The sequence below is a fragment of the Phocoena sinus genome, chromosome 20, assembly GCF_008692025.1.
Source record: "Phocoena sinus isolate mPhoSin1 chromosome 20, mPhoSin1.pri, whole genome shotgun sequence".
In the NCBI taxonomy this organism is placed as follows: Eukaryota; Metazoa; Chordata; class Mammalia; order Artiodactyla; family Phocoenidae; genus Phocoena; species Phocoena sinus.
In genome coordinates this window covers 9990758-10002890 of record NC_045782.1, presented here as the reverse complement: position 1 = coordinate 10002890, position 12133 = coordinate 9990758, and the positions used below count along the sequence as shown (strand labels likewise).

At 43.2% G+C, this 12133-nt stretch overlaps 1 protein-coding gene across 4 annotated transcripts in view; it reads right to left on the bottom strand.

Moving 5' to 3' along the window:
* Positions 1-641: 641 nt before the first annotated feature.
* RABEP1 (rabaptin, RAB GTPase binding effector protein 1) overlaps positions 642-12133 on the bottom strand; it is a 102854-nt gene continuing 91362 nt past the window's right edge. For 3 of the 4 annotated variants that reach the window (XM_032615242.1, XM_032615243.1, XM_032615244.1), the window contains 6 exons: positions 11947-12087; positions 6693-6882; positions 6016-6071; positions 3455-3553; positions 2365-2481; positions 642-1606 (listed from right to left, as the gene is read on the bottom strand). In XM_032615242.1, the coding sequence (XP_032471133.1) occupies positions 1505-1606; positions 2365-2481; positions 3455-3553; positions 6016-6071; positions 6693-6882; positions 11947-12087 (705 nt within the window). In that variant the 3' untranslated portion in view covers positions 642-1504. The remainder of the gene's footprint in view (positions 1607-2364; positions 2482-3454; positions 3554-6015; positions 6072-6692; positions 6883-11946; positions 12088-12133) is intronic. The other variant, XM_032615245.1, reaches the window with a different exon arrangement.

The window sequence follows — 12133 nt, the reverse complement described above, 5'->3', positions numbered from 1 at the left end:
ACTACAGCAATAGCCCAAGGAATGAGGTATGTAGGCCTTACCTTGTCCTGTCCTATGGAAGACAGAAATAAAGATCTTTAGGGCTAGTCCATTATGACTTCATTTATAACAATTTAAAGTTGTAGCTTTATGTGAGCCAAACAATCTACTCAATCCACTTAATTTCCATATGGTTCCTTCAAGTACTCTGCCGTTACACAACACCAATCAATCACAAAAATTTGAAAACAACAGTTTTACTTTTGAACCATCTGTATGATGAATTAAACGGTGTAGTCTTCCATTGGCTAACAGTACTGCAGGTAAACAGTGAATATAAATCCATCCTGTGCTTTCTGCAACACTTCATAAGGCTACGGCAAAGACAACCTGTTCACTGAAACTTTATCCACACAGGAAAGGAATCTAATCTCATAGAAATGACAAAGCAGATTTCCAGACTGATCAACTAACTGGGTTTTCCCCAACTTCACCACAAGCATTATCACACTCCAGGTCTAAAATATAAAAGAAAAATACAAAATAGGTATCTGCCAAACCCAGTTATCACCACTTTTGTATTTGACACTTTTGAAACAAGTATGTACTCAGGCCCACTGACTCGAGTTGAAAATAAAATAAGCAGCAGACTTATGAATTTGTACTAGATGTCAGACATAGCTTGTTTTATTAATATTTTTTCCACTGATCCAATAACTAAACTAAAACAGTTTTCAGAAGAGTAGATGGTGCCAGTTCACCTTGACCCTGGTACCTGTGAGTCCACGCAACTTACCCAGGTAGCAGGAAAAGTGCTTCCAAACAGTTTCTTGTGCTTTTCCTGTAACCTCAACTTCCAATAGCCCCAGCCAAGTTTGCAAGTCCTCATAATTAATTCGGTTCCAATTCCACTGAATTGGTTGTCTGCCACCGTCTTATGGTTCTCAGGCAAGTTTCAGTAGCATTTAAGGTCCTCCAATGCAAGATAAAATGGTTAAAAAAAAAAATACACTGAGCTAGGAAATACAGTCACTAGCCAGTGGGCTGCTCTCAAACTTCATATTTTAATATAAAATATTCATACGGCATACTCCACCTCTGTCTGCTAGCTGAATACTGTTACTGATGAACTCAAGACAACAGAAACAAATTCTCTCTTGCAACAGCTATGAACAGGAAATGCCATTTCAAACACTACTGGGATGGTGCTGAAGGGCAGGGAAATGTTGACTAAAGCAGGCAAGGAAACAGCACTTCCTCCATCACCAAATCTGATCCCACACTCCCTGGAATCAGGTCTGGAGTCTGGCTAGCGTTCCCAGTTGAAAGGTCTTTTTTACTGCAAATTACCCTGGCTGTTTGCTGCTCCGTGCTGCACAGTCTCCCCACTAGAATTAAGCATTTCTCCAGTCTTCCTTTTTCTGTGTGTGACATCTTCTTCAGTTAAGAGTTAAATAATAATTAATGTTGCTCTAAAGATGAGTTAAAAACCCAAAGTGCAGGCTAGAGTCCTGCCATGAGGGTGTCATGTCTCAGGGAGCTGGTTAATGTCTGTCAGTTTGGTATCGTTCAGAATTGCCCGGATTCTCTCCAAGGAGTCTGCTTGCCGGATCCGCTCTAACTGCACCTAGAGAAATAATGCAGCGAGGTAAGTGCAGACGGCTCCTGCCTAGACCTTCTGGTTCACTCTGACTGGTTTAGCTGAAATGGAGATTAACTCAACAGAAACTACTCACTTCAAAGAAAAGAGGCAGCAAGAACAATTAAATCCAAAAAAACAATTCCCCAAAAAAGCCGCCGTGTAACAGACCCAGTATAAGGTGCTGGGGCCATGGAGATGAATGAGACCTGATCCTTGACCTCTTGAGAACCCACAGTTCAGTTGGGGGAAAAGATCAAGCTTATATAGAGTTTTAGCACAATATACTAAATGTCACTATACCAGCTTGGGGACCTAGAGAGGGTTCCACAGGGAGGACAAAGCTAAGCAGGGCCCTGGAAGAAAGGAGCAAGGGGGCCATGCTTCCAGAGGGAACACAAGCTGTGGGCAAGGAACCACAAGTAGTTTTTAAAAATTAGAACATAGAATATAAAATGTAAGGCAGAGAGATGGACAAAACGAAGGGATAGGCCTGGCTGGGAAGAGTCTTACATGCTACGCTAAGGACTTTATATTTTACCCTTAAGGGCCAGCAAGGAAGAGGAAAAGGGTTTCCAGCTTAAATGACCAGGCCGGCATTTGGAGCTGGGGCAGGGGCAGCCATAATTTCCAATCCTCTAGCTATTGTCAGTGGGCCAGTCAGGGATTAGCAAATTCTCCTGGGTACCAAGAACCCCAAAAGTGCCTCCTCAGCGTTCTGTCCAGGGGTTCCCCAAATGCCTCACCTGAAGGGTCTGAGAAAGCTTTACAAAATCTCTCTGGACTTGTTCACTGACATCTAGTTCTGTCTGCAACCTCTGAGCTTTGTTCTTCTCTTCAAACATTAGTTGTTCAACAGTAACCTAAAAAAATACAAGTTTTGAATGAGGATTAATGCTGGAGAGCCATACGTCAAACCACTCAGGAAATCTAGGCACTTGTCGTTTCCTACTACTAGAGAGGAAAGGTGGGTTCCCATCATATTCCTGTATCCTGTTAGTCTCCCTTTGACTCTATCTTTACAGGGCAACGGTGCACACTGCCTAAGGTACTTGTTCTAGGTCCTAAAAGGAACTGAGTATGAGAGCCAAATTAAAAATGAATGAAAGTGCCGCGCTCCACCCCTCACCCCCAGCAGCCTGGTGACAATGATTAATCATCAAAAAGCAGCTGCTGTAAGATCAGTAGCTGTCATAGCAACAGGACAGGATCTTTAGGGATTTCCTCTGACAACCACAACAGTCAAGCATCTGCCAGGAAAATTCTCAATGAATATGCCTTAGGCAGCCCCAGCTATCCCCCAGTCTTCCTTACAGGGAAACTCTTCAGAAGGACCCCCTGTGCGGGAGCCTTTCTAAAAACAGAGATCTATTAAATAACACATACACAACGTTTTTACACTTAAAGGTTAGATCACAGCCCACCAAAACCAAACTTCCCCCACAGTTAGCCCCATGCATTTTTATTCTAACAGGACTAATCAGAATTTAGGCAGCAAATATGGTTCAGTACAATATTTCATAAATCAATCGAATGGAATGGCACTTCCAAAGCAATGCTTCTGGCTATGGCAGTGCCAAGTTTGGTTCATGGCCTTTAGCTCAACGCCTAAAAAGCCAGTTAAGCCTGTGGCACAGACCTCCGGAGCTGGCAGTGTGCACATGTGACCCAACTCTGAGATGAAGTCGTTCCATTTTCTTTCTGCAAGCGGAGTCTTGCCAACTTTCAGAAGGTGCCACTATTTCAAAGCAGCAAGGCTTTGTTTTTTAAACAGTGAAGGTGTGATTCTACGTTCTTCACACTGCTTTTTTACGAAACTACCAACAAAAATGTCACCTTAGCAGCAGTTTCTTTCTTTAACTGTTCTTCCAAAGTGATCTTCATCTCCTGAAGGCTCTCAAGCTGTTGAGACTTCTCTCTTAATGTGGACTCCAACTGTGAAAAAGGGAAAAGCTGAAACACACAGAAACTCCCTACAGGTCACAGCACATCTGCCTGGAGGAGCCTGCAGCCTGGAGAAATGCACCCAAGCTCGCATCCTCCTAGGCCCTGGATACTGGCTATGCTTGGAATGCTCTTCTTACCCTTTGATATCTGTGGATCTTCTATTGATTCTTCAAGACCTACTCTTTCTCTAATTAAACATTTATTAGGCACCTCCTATGTTCTAAGGCCTGGGGATGGAAAAATCAGGAGAAACAGACATGTAAGTTAACTATGCCATGTGAACATGGATGAAGAAGCACTTAATTCTGCCAGAAAAGTTGGGAAGGGCTTCCTTGAAGAGATGACATCTGACCCTTAAAGGGTGGGAAGGGGGAGGCGGAGGGAGATACTCCAAAAAGAGGGAGTTGACGTATAAAAAAATGAGTTAAAGAACTGAGGTGAGCTCTTGCTACATTACAGCACAGAGTTCTGGGGCCCTGGAGGCTGGGGCTGGAGAGGCAGTGGTGAGGCAGGAGATCCCAGCTGGGCTATAGATAAAGGGAACTACTGAAGGGTTTTAAACCAGACTGCTCACAGTCAAGTTTATAATCACCTTGGTTTCAATATGAAAATGAAATTTGAAGGGGATCAATTTTGGAGGCAGGGAAAGAAGTTAGGCTGTTACAATGAGCCAGGTGAGCACTGAAGTCAACCCAAACAGTGGCAGAGGGAGTGGGAAAGGTGGGACACGTTGGAACGCTGGCGACTTTGCCAGTGTAACCTGACAGCACAGTGGGAGCCAAAGCCTGATTGTAGTGGGCTGAGGAGTGACTGGGAGGTCAGGCAGTGGAGATGACTCTTTCAAGAACTCTGGGTATAAAAGGAAGAAGGACTGGTAGCTGTAGAAAGAAGTACAATCCAAAGAGAAACTTTTCCCCTCTTACCAGGAGACCTCTGAGATTGGTTATGCATAATGGAAAAGACAAAGAGGCAGAATTCAAGGCCCACACTGGAAGGGGAAGATGGAGAGGATGCCAGGAAAAGATGTGACGGACCCAGTCAAAGCACATGTGCAGTGACACAAGACTAGTCAGAACAGGTCACCCTTTCCTCTGAAGAAGCGAGAAGGCTGGGAAGCAAAGCAGGAGAGCACGCGACCGAGGAGCTGAAGGTGGGCCCTGCTCACGACGGGGGCACAAGGCCGCCACGCGCTGTCACGAGGGGGCGCGCTGAGCGGCGACTGAAACGTCCACTGTGAGGAATGGAAAGGAGAGGGGCTTCCCTGGTGGTACATGGTTGAGAATCTACCTGCCCATGCAGGGGACACGGGTTCGAGCCCTGGTCTGGGAAGATCCCACATGCCGTGAAGCAACTGGACCCGTGAGCCACAACTACTGAGCCTGCGCGTCTGGAGCCTGTGCTCCGCAACGAGAGGCCGCGACAGTGAGAGGCTCGCGTACCGCAATGAAGAGTGGCCCCCGCTCACCGCAACTAGAGAAAGTCCTCGCACAGAAACGATGACCCAACACAGCCATCCATCCATCCATCCATCCATCCATCCATAAATAAATAAACTATTAAAAAAGAGCAAATGAAAGGCTGCTGAGCAGCGCCCGGCAGCAAGCCCGCGTGGTGCCCCTCGTTCCAGCGGACCAGCAGCGGGGGGGCAGAGGCACAGAAGGTGGGCACCAGGATGAGTCCAGGGTCAGGCGGTGTCAAGTGGGGGTAGCACAAGAACAAGGAATCGGGGGCTTGCAGGAGTTAATGGGAGACTAGTTGAAGAGGCAAGCCATGTCAGATGCTGCTTAGAAGGAAAGAAAGAAGAAGTTGCTAAAACCAGCAGAAAAGGAAAAGTTTAAGGAACTGAAGGTCTGAATGAGGTACTCAGACAGATGAACCTACGGGATTAAGGGCTGGAAAGATGGTAGACAGGGGTCATGAGCCTGGAGTGAGATGTCAGAAGCGGGGCAAGGTGGAGGCAGGAGTTTGGCAAGGCAGGGCAGCACAGCAGCAAAGGTCATTGAGTCAATGAATAACGAGGCCAGTAAGCTAAATGGGGTCATCTACCAAAAGGTGTTCATGGTGTCTAAGAGAAGGAGACTCTAAGCCAACTAGAAAACATCACCTCCTGTTTGTAAAAGATTTTGTAGCTTTAAGTATCTAAGTATTTTGTAGCTTTTAAGTATCTATCATGTCAAGACCACAGCTTGCCTGTCCTTCCACCACAGTGGAAGCTCCAGGCTGAGTCACATCTTAGTCTTCCCTGTACCTCCTCCAGTCCACACAGAGCAGGCTCTCATTAAATGGTCTCTACCATCATCACGGCCATATTCCACTGTATTTTTCCCAGGAGTTGCCTGAAGGCAGGGACTATGTCCTAACTATATTTCATTCCTTGAGTCTAGCACAGTAGGATTCAATAAATAAATACTGGCTGCTGACAGAATCAATTTGAAACTCATGAAACTCACCTGTCCTTTTTCTACTTTTATTCTTTCTAATTCAGCTTTTAGGCTAGAAATGGAAGCTAGGAGGAAAAAAGGAGGAGACATGTTAGCATTTATTATTTTGCATTTAAATGTTTTCTTAAAACACCCCTTTCCCCCATAAGCTCAATCTCATGCAATGAAAGTCAAATGCTGTACTGAACACAGTGGGCAGAATGGGGGTGAGGGACCAACATCCCTTTCTCAAAATTATCCCCAACCAATCAGCATCATAATCAAGCTCAGGAAAAGTGAGAGTCCACACGAGAACACCAAGGCATAAACTGACTCTGCATCAAATACCTATACCTAGCTCGGGGGCAGGGCGGGGGGAGCTAATCCCAGCAGGAGTCTGTTAACACTTCTGAGTTCTGCAAGGAAATGCCACCCATCTACTCATATTCCCCAGTGTCTGGGTTCAAGTCCTGAATTTCCTATCTATTAGTAATTGCCAGAGAGGCCACCAGAGCCCCTAAAAAGATGAGTTTTGGGGTGTTTTTTTTAACTCCTAATCACTGGATATATCAACATCTGGAGAAAGGGACTGAGTCCTTACTTAGTTCTTTCCTATACTTTGTTTTCTACATTCTAAGACTGTTATAACCAGAGAAAAAGTTTTATTTAGTGCCTTCAATTCTAAACTACATCACTTTTATCTTCACCTATTTCTTCCTTGCAGTTTTCTATTTCTAGCTGCAGAGTTTCTTCGAGGTTTTCTTTTAAACACTGTTCTGCTTGAATCTGCTCTTTCAGGAAAAGTATTTCAGCCTTCAGCTTTTCTTCCACGTGATCTGCTGCTGTCCGCACATTAATGATGTTCTCACGGTATTTTAATACCAACTCCCGGAGCGCCTAGTTTCAAGAAACAAATGGATATTGGGTTTATAAGGGTGAAAGAAAATAAACAAAAAAAGCTAAAGATTTTCTGCAACCAGAATTTCAGATGTTGTTTTAGACGGTTCAAAATTTAGGACTTTGAACTCCAACTCACTCTTGGCTTCAAGGGGCAGGTGTTATGCCATGTTATTATTCAGTATGTTAAAGAAATAGCATTACTAACTAGAAAATGTGTACGGTGAACTACATATTTTTCCCTCAAAACTGTTTCATAAATGGAAAAATTAAAATTTGAAGTGACTTACAATGTGGGATTCACTATGAATAGCTTAGACACTTCCACTATTACCTGCTTAAATTTGAAGGGAGTTAGTGAATGAGGACCAAAAAGACTGAAACTCAGAAGCAAGTATGAACTCCAAGAGGACAAAATGTACTTACTTATTCATTTATTCATTCAAACAAACACTTGTTGAACACCTACCACAAAAGCAAAGTACTGTTAGGCCAGAGGCAGGTATGGCAAAGAGAGGCTTTCTAAGGTGATCAGCTGTTTTTCTGTAATAAATTCAGTTTAAATCTTATTTTATTTTTTCCCTAAATTGTTGTTGTCTTCTTTTAAAATTCCTCCTCCACCCACCCCCGCAAATATCCTCCCAATTATATCCTAAAGCAACTCTAAAGTAAAAACTGGGATTCTTAGATAACTACCAAATGTATATATAAATTAAAGAACAGCAGGAAAAAAAAAGGCAGTTTTTCTTGAAAAACTGTATCAAGAAAAATTTCATAAGATTTATTACAGAATCAAGGTTTACAGGCTAGACTGGTTATAACCTTCAAGGATTCGTGGAATTTTTTTTAAATCTAGGTACAAAAAGTCCTTATAGAACATGGAAGAGAGGAACCTTTCCTGCCAAGTGAAAAGTTTAACAGAGGTGGGAAGTGGTATGCTGACAGCAAAAATAGACAGGTCCCCAACACTTTCTCCTTGATGAGATCAGTCACCAGTTCAGAAAGGAGAGAGAGCTCTCCAGAGTGTCAGTAACCTGAGCTGAGACCACAAGCTGGGGGAGGGCAGGGAAAGGAGAGGGAGAGCAAGGAGCTAATGGCAGGGTAGGCAACGGAGCCTGTGTAAATGAGCAAATAAAAACAAAAACTGAGAGTCATGTTAAAATCTATATGGGAAAAAAGAACGAGGTCCAAACAGTAGGGGTTGAATCATCAGGGCAGGATTAGGAAAAACTGTTACTTACAAAACTATAAATCTCTGTAATGTCTGACTTTTAAAAATTTAACAATTATAAATTTCTTTAAAAAAAAAAGAACAGAAGGATCTTACAGGAAATGTATTTTCTATTTCGTTTTGAGAGTTGCTCTATGAAACCTCATCTTTGCCTATACTGTTTGTAGTGTTTACTTGGGTTTAGCCTAAGATGATACTTTTCATGATGTTGAAAGGTTTTAAAATGTATGAGGGACTTCCCTGGTGGTGCAGTGGTTAAGATCCGCCTACCAATGCAGGGGACACAGATTCGAGCCCTGGTCCAGGAAGATCCCACATGCCGCTGAGTAACTAAGCCCGTGAGCCACAACTACTGAGCCTGAGAGCTCCAGAGCCCGCAAGCCACAACTACTGAGCCCACGTGCCACAACTACTGAAGCCCGTGTGCCTAGAGCCCATGCTCCGCAACAAGAGAAGCCACCACAATAAGACCATGCACCGCAACGAGGAGTAGCCCCCACTCGCCGCAACTAGAGAAAGCCCGCGCACAGCAACAAAGACCCAACGCGGCCAAAGATAAATAAATTTGTAAAAAAAAAACCAAAAAAACGTATGAATATAAAGTCTGAAAAAAGTTAAGGAGATACTTATGAATGTCTCAGGAAACGTCTGGGTTTGCAGCCCTGATTCTCCCAACCACAAAAGAATGGAAGTGAGCAAATGCCATAAAAATTATCGGTAGACAGAAGGAGGCTGAGTGTGCTGTGCCCTAAGTGCTATATAGAAAAACAGATATCACAAGGAGCCAGCATGGTGACCCCCTTCAAATATTTAATTTCTGGTGCCCTCTCAATCTGGTCCTACAAGAATAATACAGACCTTCGATTTGGCAAAGGATTCTTAGATATGACACTGAAAGCATGAGCAACAGAAGAAAAAAATAAACTGGACTTTATCAAAATTAAAAACTTTTGTGCTTCAAAGGACACCATCAAGAAAATGAAAAAGAAAAAAAAATGAAAAAGACAATCCACAGAATGGGAGAAAATATCTGTAAATCATCTACCTGATAAGGGACTTGTATCTAGTATAAAGAACTCTTATAACTCAAAGAAATAAAAAGCAAATAACCCAATTTAAGAGTAAGCAGGGCTTCCCTGGTGGCGCAGTGGTTGAGAGTCCGCCTGCCGATGCAGGGGACATGAGTTCGTGCCCCGGTCCGGGAAGATCCCACATGCCACGGAGCGGCTGGGCCCGTGAGCCATGGCCACTGAGCCTGCACGTCCGGAGCCTGTGCTCCGCAGTGGGAGAGGCCACAACAGTGAGAGGCCCGCGTACCGCAAAAAAAAAATAAAATAAAATAGTAAGCAAAGGATCTGAATAGACGTTTCTCCAAGGAAGATATAAAAATGGCCAATAAACACATGAAAAGATGCTCAATATCATTAACCATTAGGGAGATGCGAATCAAGAGTACAATAAGATACCATTTCACACCCACCAGGATAGCTATAATCACAATGTGAGATAACGATGAGTGTTAGTGAGGTTGTGGAGAAATCCTCAAATGATAAAACAGGGTTCTCATATGACCCAGCAAGTCCACTCCTAGGTTTCTACCCAAGAGAAATGAAAACATATGTCCACACCAAAACCTATACATGAATGTTTATAGCAACATTATTCATAGTCCAAAGTGGAAACAACCCAAATATCTATCAACAGACAAATGGATAAACAAAATATCCATATAGTGGAGTATAATTTTTTGGTCATAAAAATCATAGTAGTACTTATACATGGTATGACATGGATGAACATTGAAAACACTAAGATATGTGAAAGAAGCCAGACACAAAAGACCACAAATTGTATGATTCCATTCATAGGAAAGAAAGACAGGACAACCTATACACAGAAAGATTAGTAGTTGCTTAAGCCTTGGGGAGGAAGGGCTGAATAAAAGGTAAGGGGTTTGTCTTTGAGGTGATGAAAATACTGTGGTGAGGGCTACACATCTGAGAATATATTAAAAACCACTGTATTGTACACTTTAAATGGCTGAATTATTTGGTATGTGAATTACATCCCAATAAAGCCTGTATGTATGTATGTATGTATGTATGTATGTATTTGTTTGTTTGCTTGCCACGTCACGTGGCTTGCGGGGGTCTTAGTTCCCTGACCAGGGATTGAACCTGAGCCCTCAGCAGTGAAAGTACAGAGTCCTAGCCACTGGACCGCCAGGGAATCCTTTTTTTTTTCTTCATCTTTATTGGAGTATAATTGCTTTACACTGTTGTGTCAGTTTCTGCTATACAACAAAGTGAAATCAGCCCTATGTATATACATATATTCCCATATCCCCTCCCTCCTGAGCCTCCCTCCCACCCTCCCTATCCCACCCCTCTAGGTCGTCACAAAGCATGGAGCTGACCTCCTTATGCTTCCCACTAGCCATCCATTTTACATTTGGTAGTGTATATATGTCAGTGCTAATCTCTCACTTCGTCCCAGCTTCCCCTTCCCACCGTGTCCTCAAGTCCGTTCTCTACATCTGTGTCTTTATTCCTGCCCTGCCACTAGGTTCATCAGTACCATTTTTTTGGATTCCATATATATGCGTTAGCGTAAGTATTTGTTTTTGTCTTTCTGACTTACTTCACTCAAATTGAAGTATAGCTGATTTATAATATTGTGTTAGTATATGCTGTACAGCAAAGTGACTCAGTTATACATATATAAACATACATTCTTTTCCATTACGGTTAATCTCAAGATACTGAATATAGTTCCCTGTGCTATACAGTAGGTCCTTGTTGTTTATCCATTCTATATGCAATAGTTTGCATCTACTAACCCCAAACTCCCAGTCCATCCCTCCGCCACCCTCCCTCCCCCTTGGCAACCACAATTCTGTTCCCTATGTCTGTGAGTCTGTTTCATAAATTTGTGTCATATTTAGATTCCATATATAAGTGATATCACATGGAATTTCTCTTTCTGACTTAACTTCACTGAGTATGATAATCTCTAGTTGCATCCATGTTGCTGCAAATGGCATTATTTTGTTCTTTTTTATGGCTGAGTAGTATTCCATTGTATATTATGTACCACACCTTCTTTATCCATTCATCTTTTTTTGGGGGGGGGCTGCATTGGGTCTTCGTTGCTGCACACAGGCTTTCTCTAGTTGTGGTGAGCGGGGGCTACTCGTCATCGTGGTGCGTGGTCTTCTCATTGCGGTGGCTTCTCCTGTTGTGGAGCACGGGCTTTAGTAGTTGCAGCACACAGGCTCAGTAGTTGTGGCACACGGGTCCTAGAGCGTGCAGGCTTCAGTAGTTGTGGTGCACAGGCTTCAGTAGTTGTGGCACGCAGGCTCAGTAGTTGTGGCACATGGGCTTAGGTGGTCCACGGCATGCAGGTTTTCCCAGACTGGGGATTGAACCCACGTTCCCTGCATTGGCAGGTGGATTCTTAACCATCGCACCACCAGAGAAGCCCCCAATCATCTGCTGAGGGACATTTGGGTTGTTTCCATGTCTTGGCTATTATGAATAGTGCTGCTATGAACATAGGGGTGCATGTATCTTTTTGAATTATAGTTTTGTCTGGATATATGCCCAGGAGTGGGACTGCTGGATCATAAGGCAACTCTATTTAGTTTTCTGGGGAACCTCCATATTGTTTTCCATAGCGACTGCACCAACTTACATTCCCAACAACAATGTAGGAGGATTCCCTTTTCTCCACACCCTCTCCAGCATTTATTTGTAGACTTTTTAAAAAAGAATTTGTAGCCATTTCAGAAAATGTACTTGTTTACATTTTTGATCTTACAGAAAATAAGTTACCTCTATAGTGTCTGGGAGAATGAAGTCTTCTGCTTGTTGTAATGACACATGCAAGCTATGCTTTCCCTGAAGACTGTCATTGTCTTTCTGTAACCTCACCAGCTCTTCTGAAACCTGTTCCCGTGACTGCATCAGCACTGCCTAAAATAGAAAAAGATACTAATCACAGCCAGAAAGGTAAATCCTA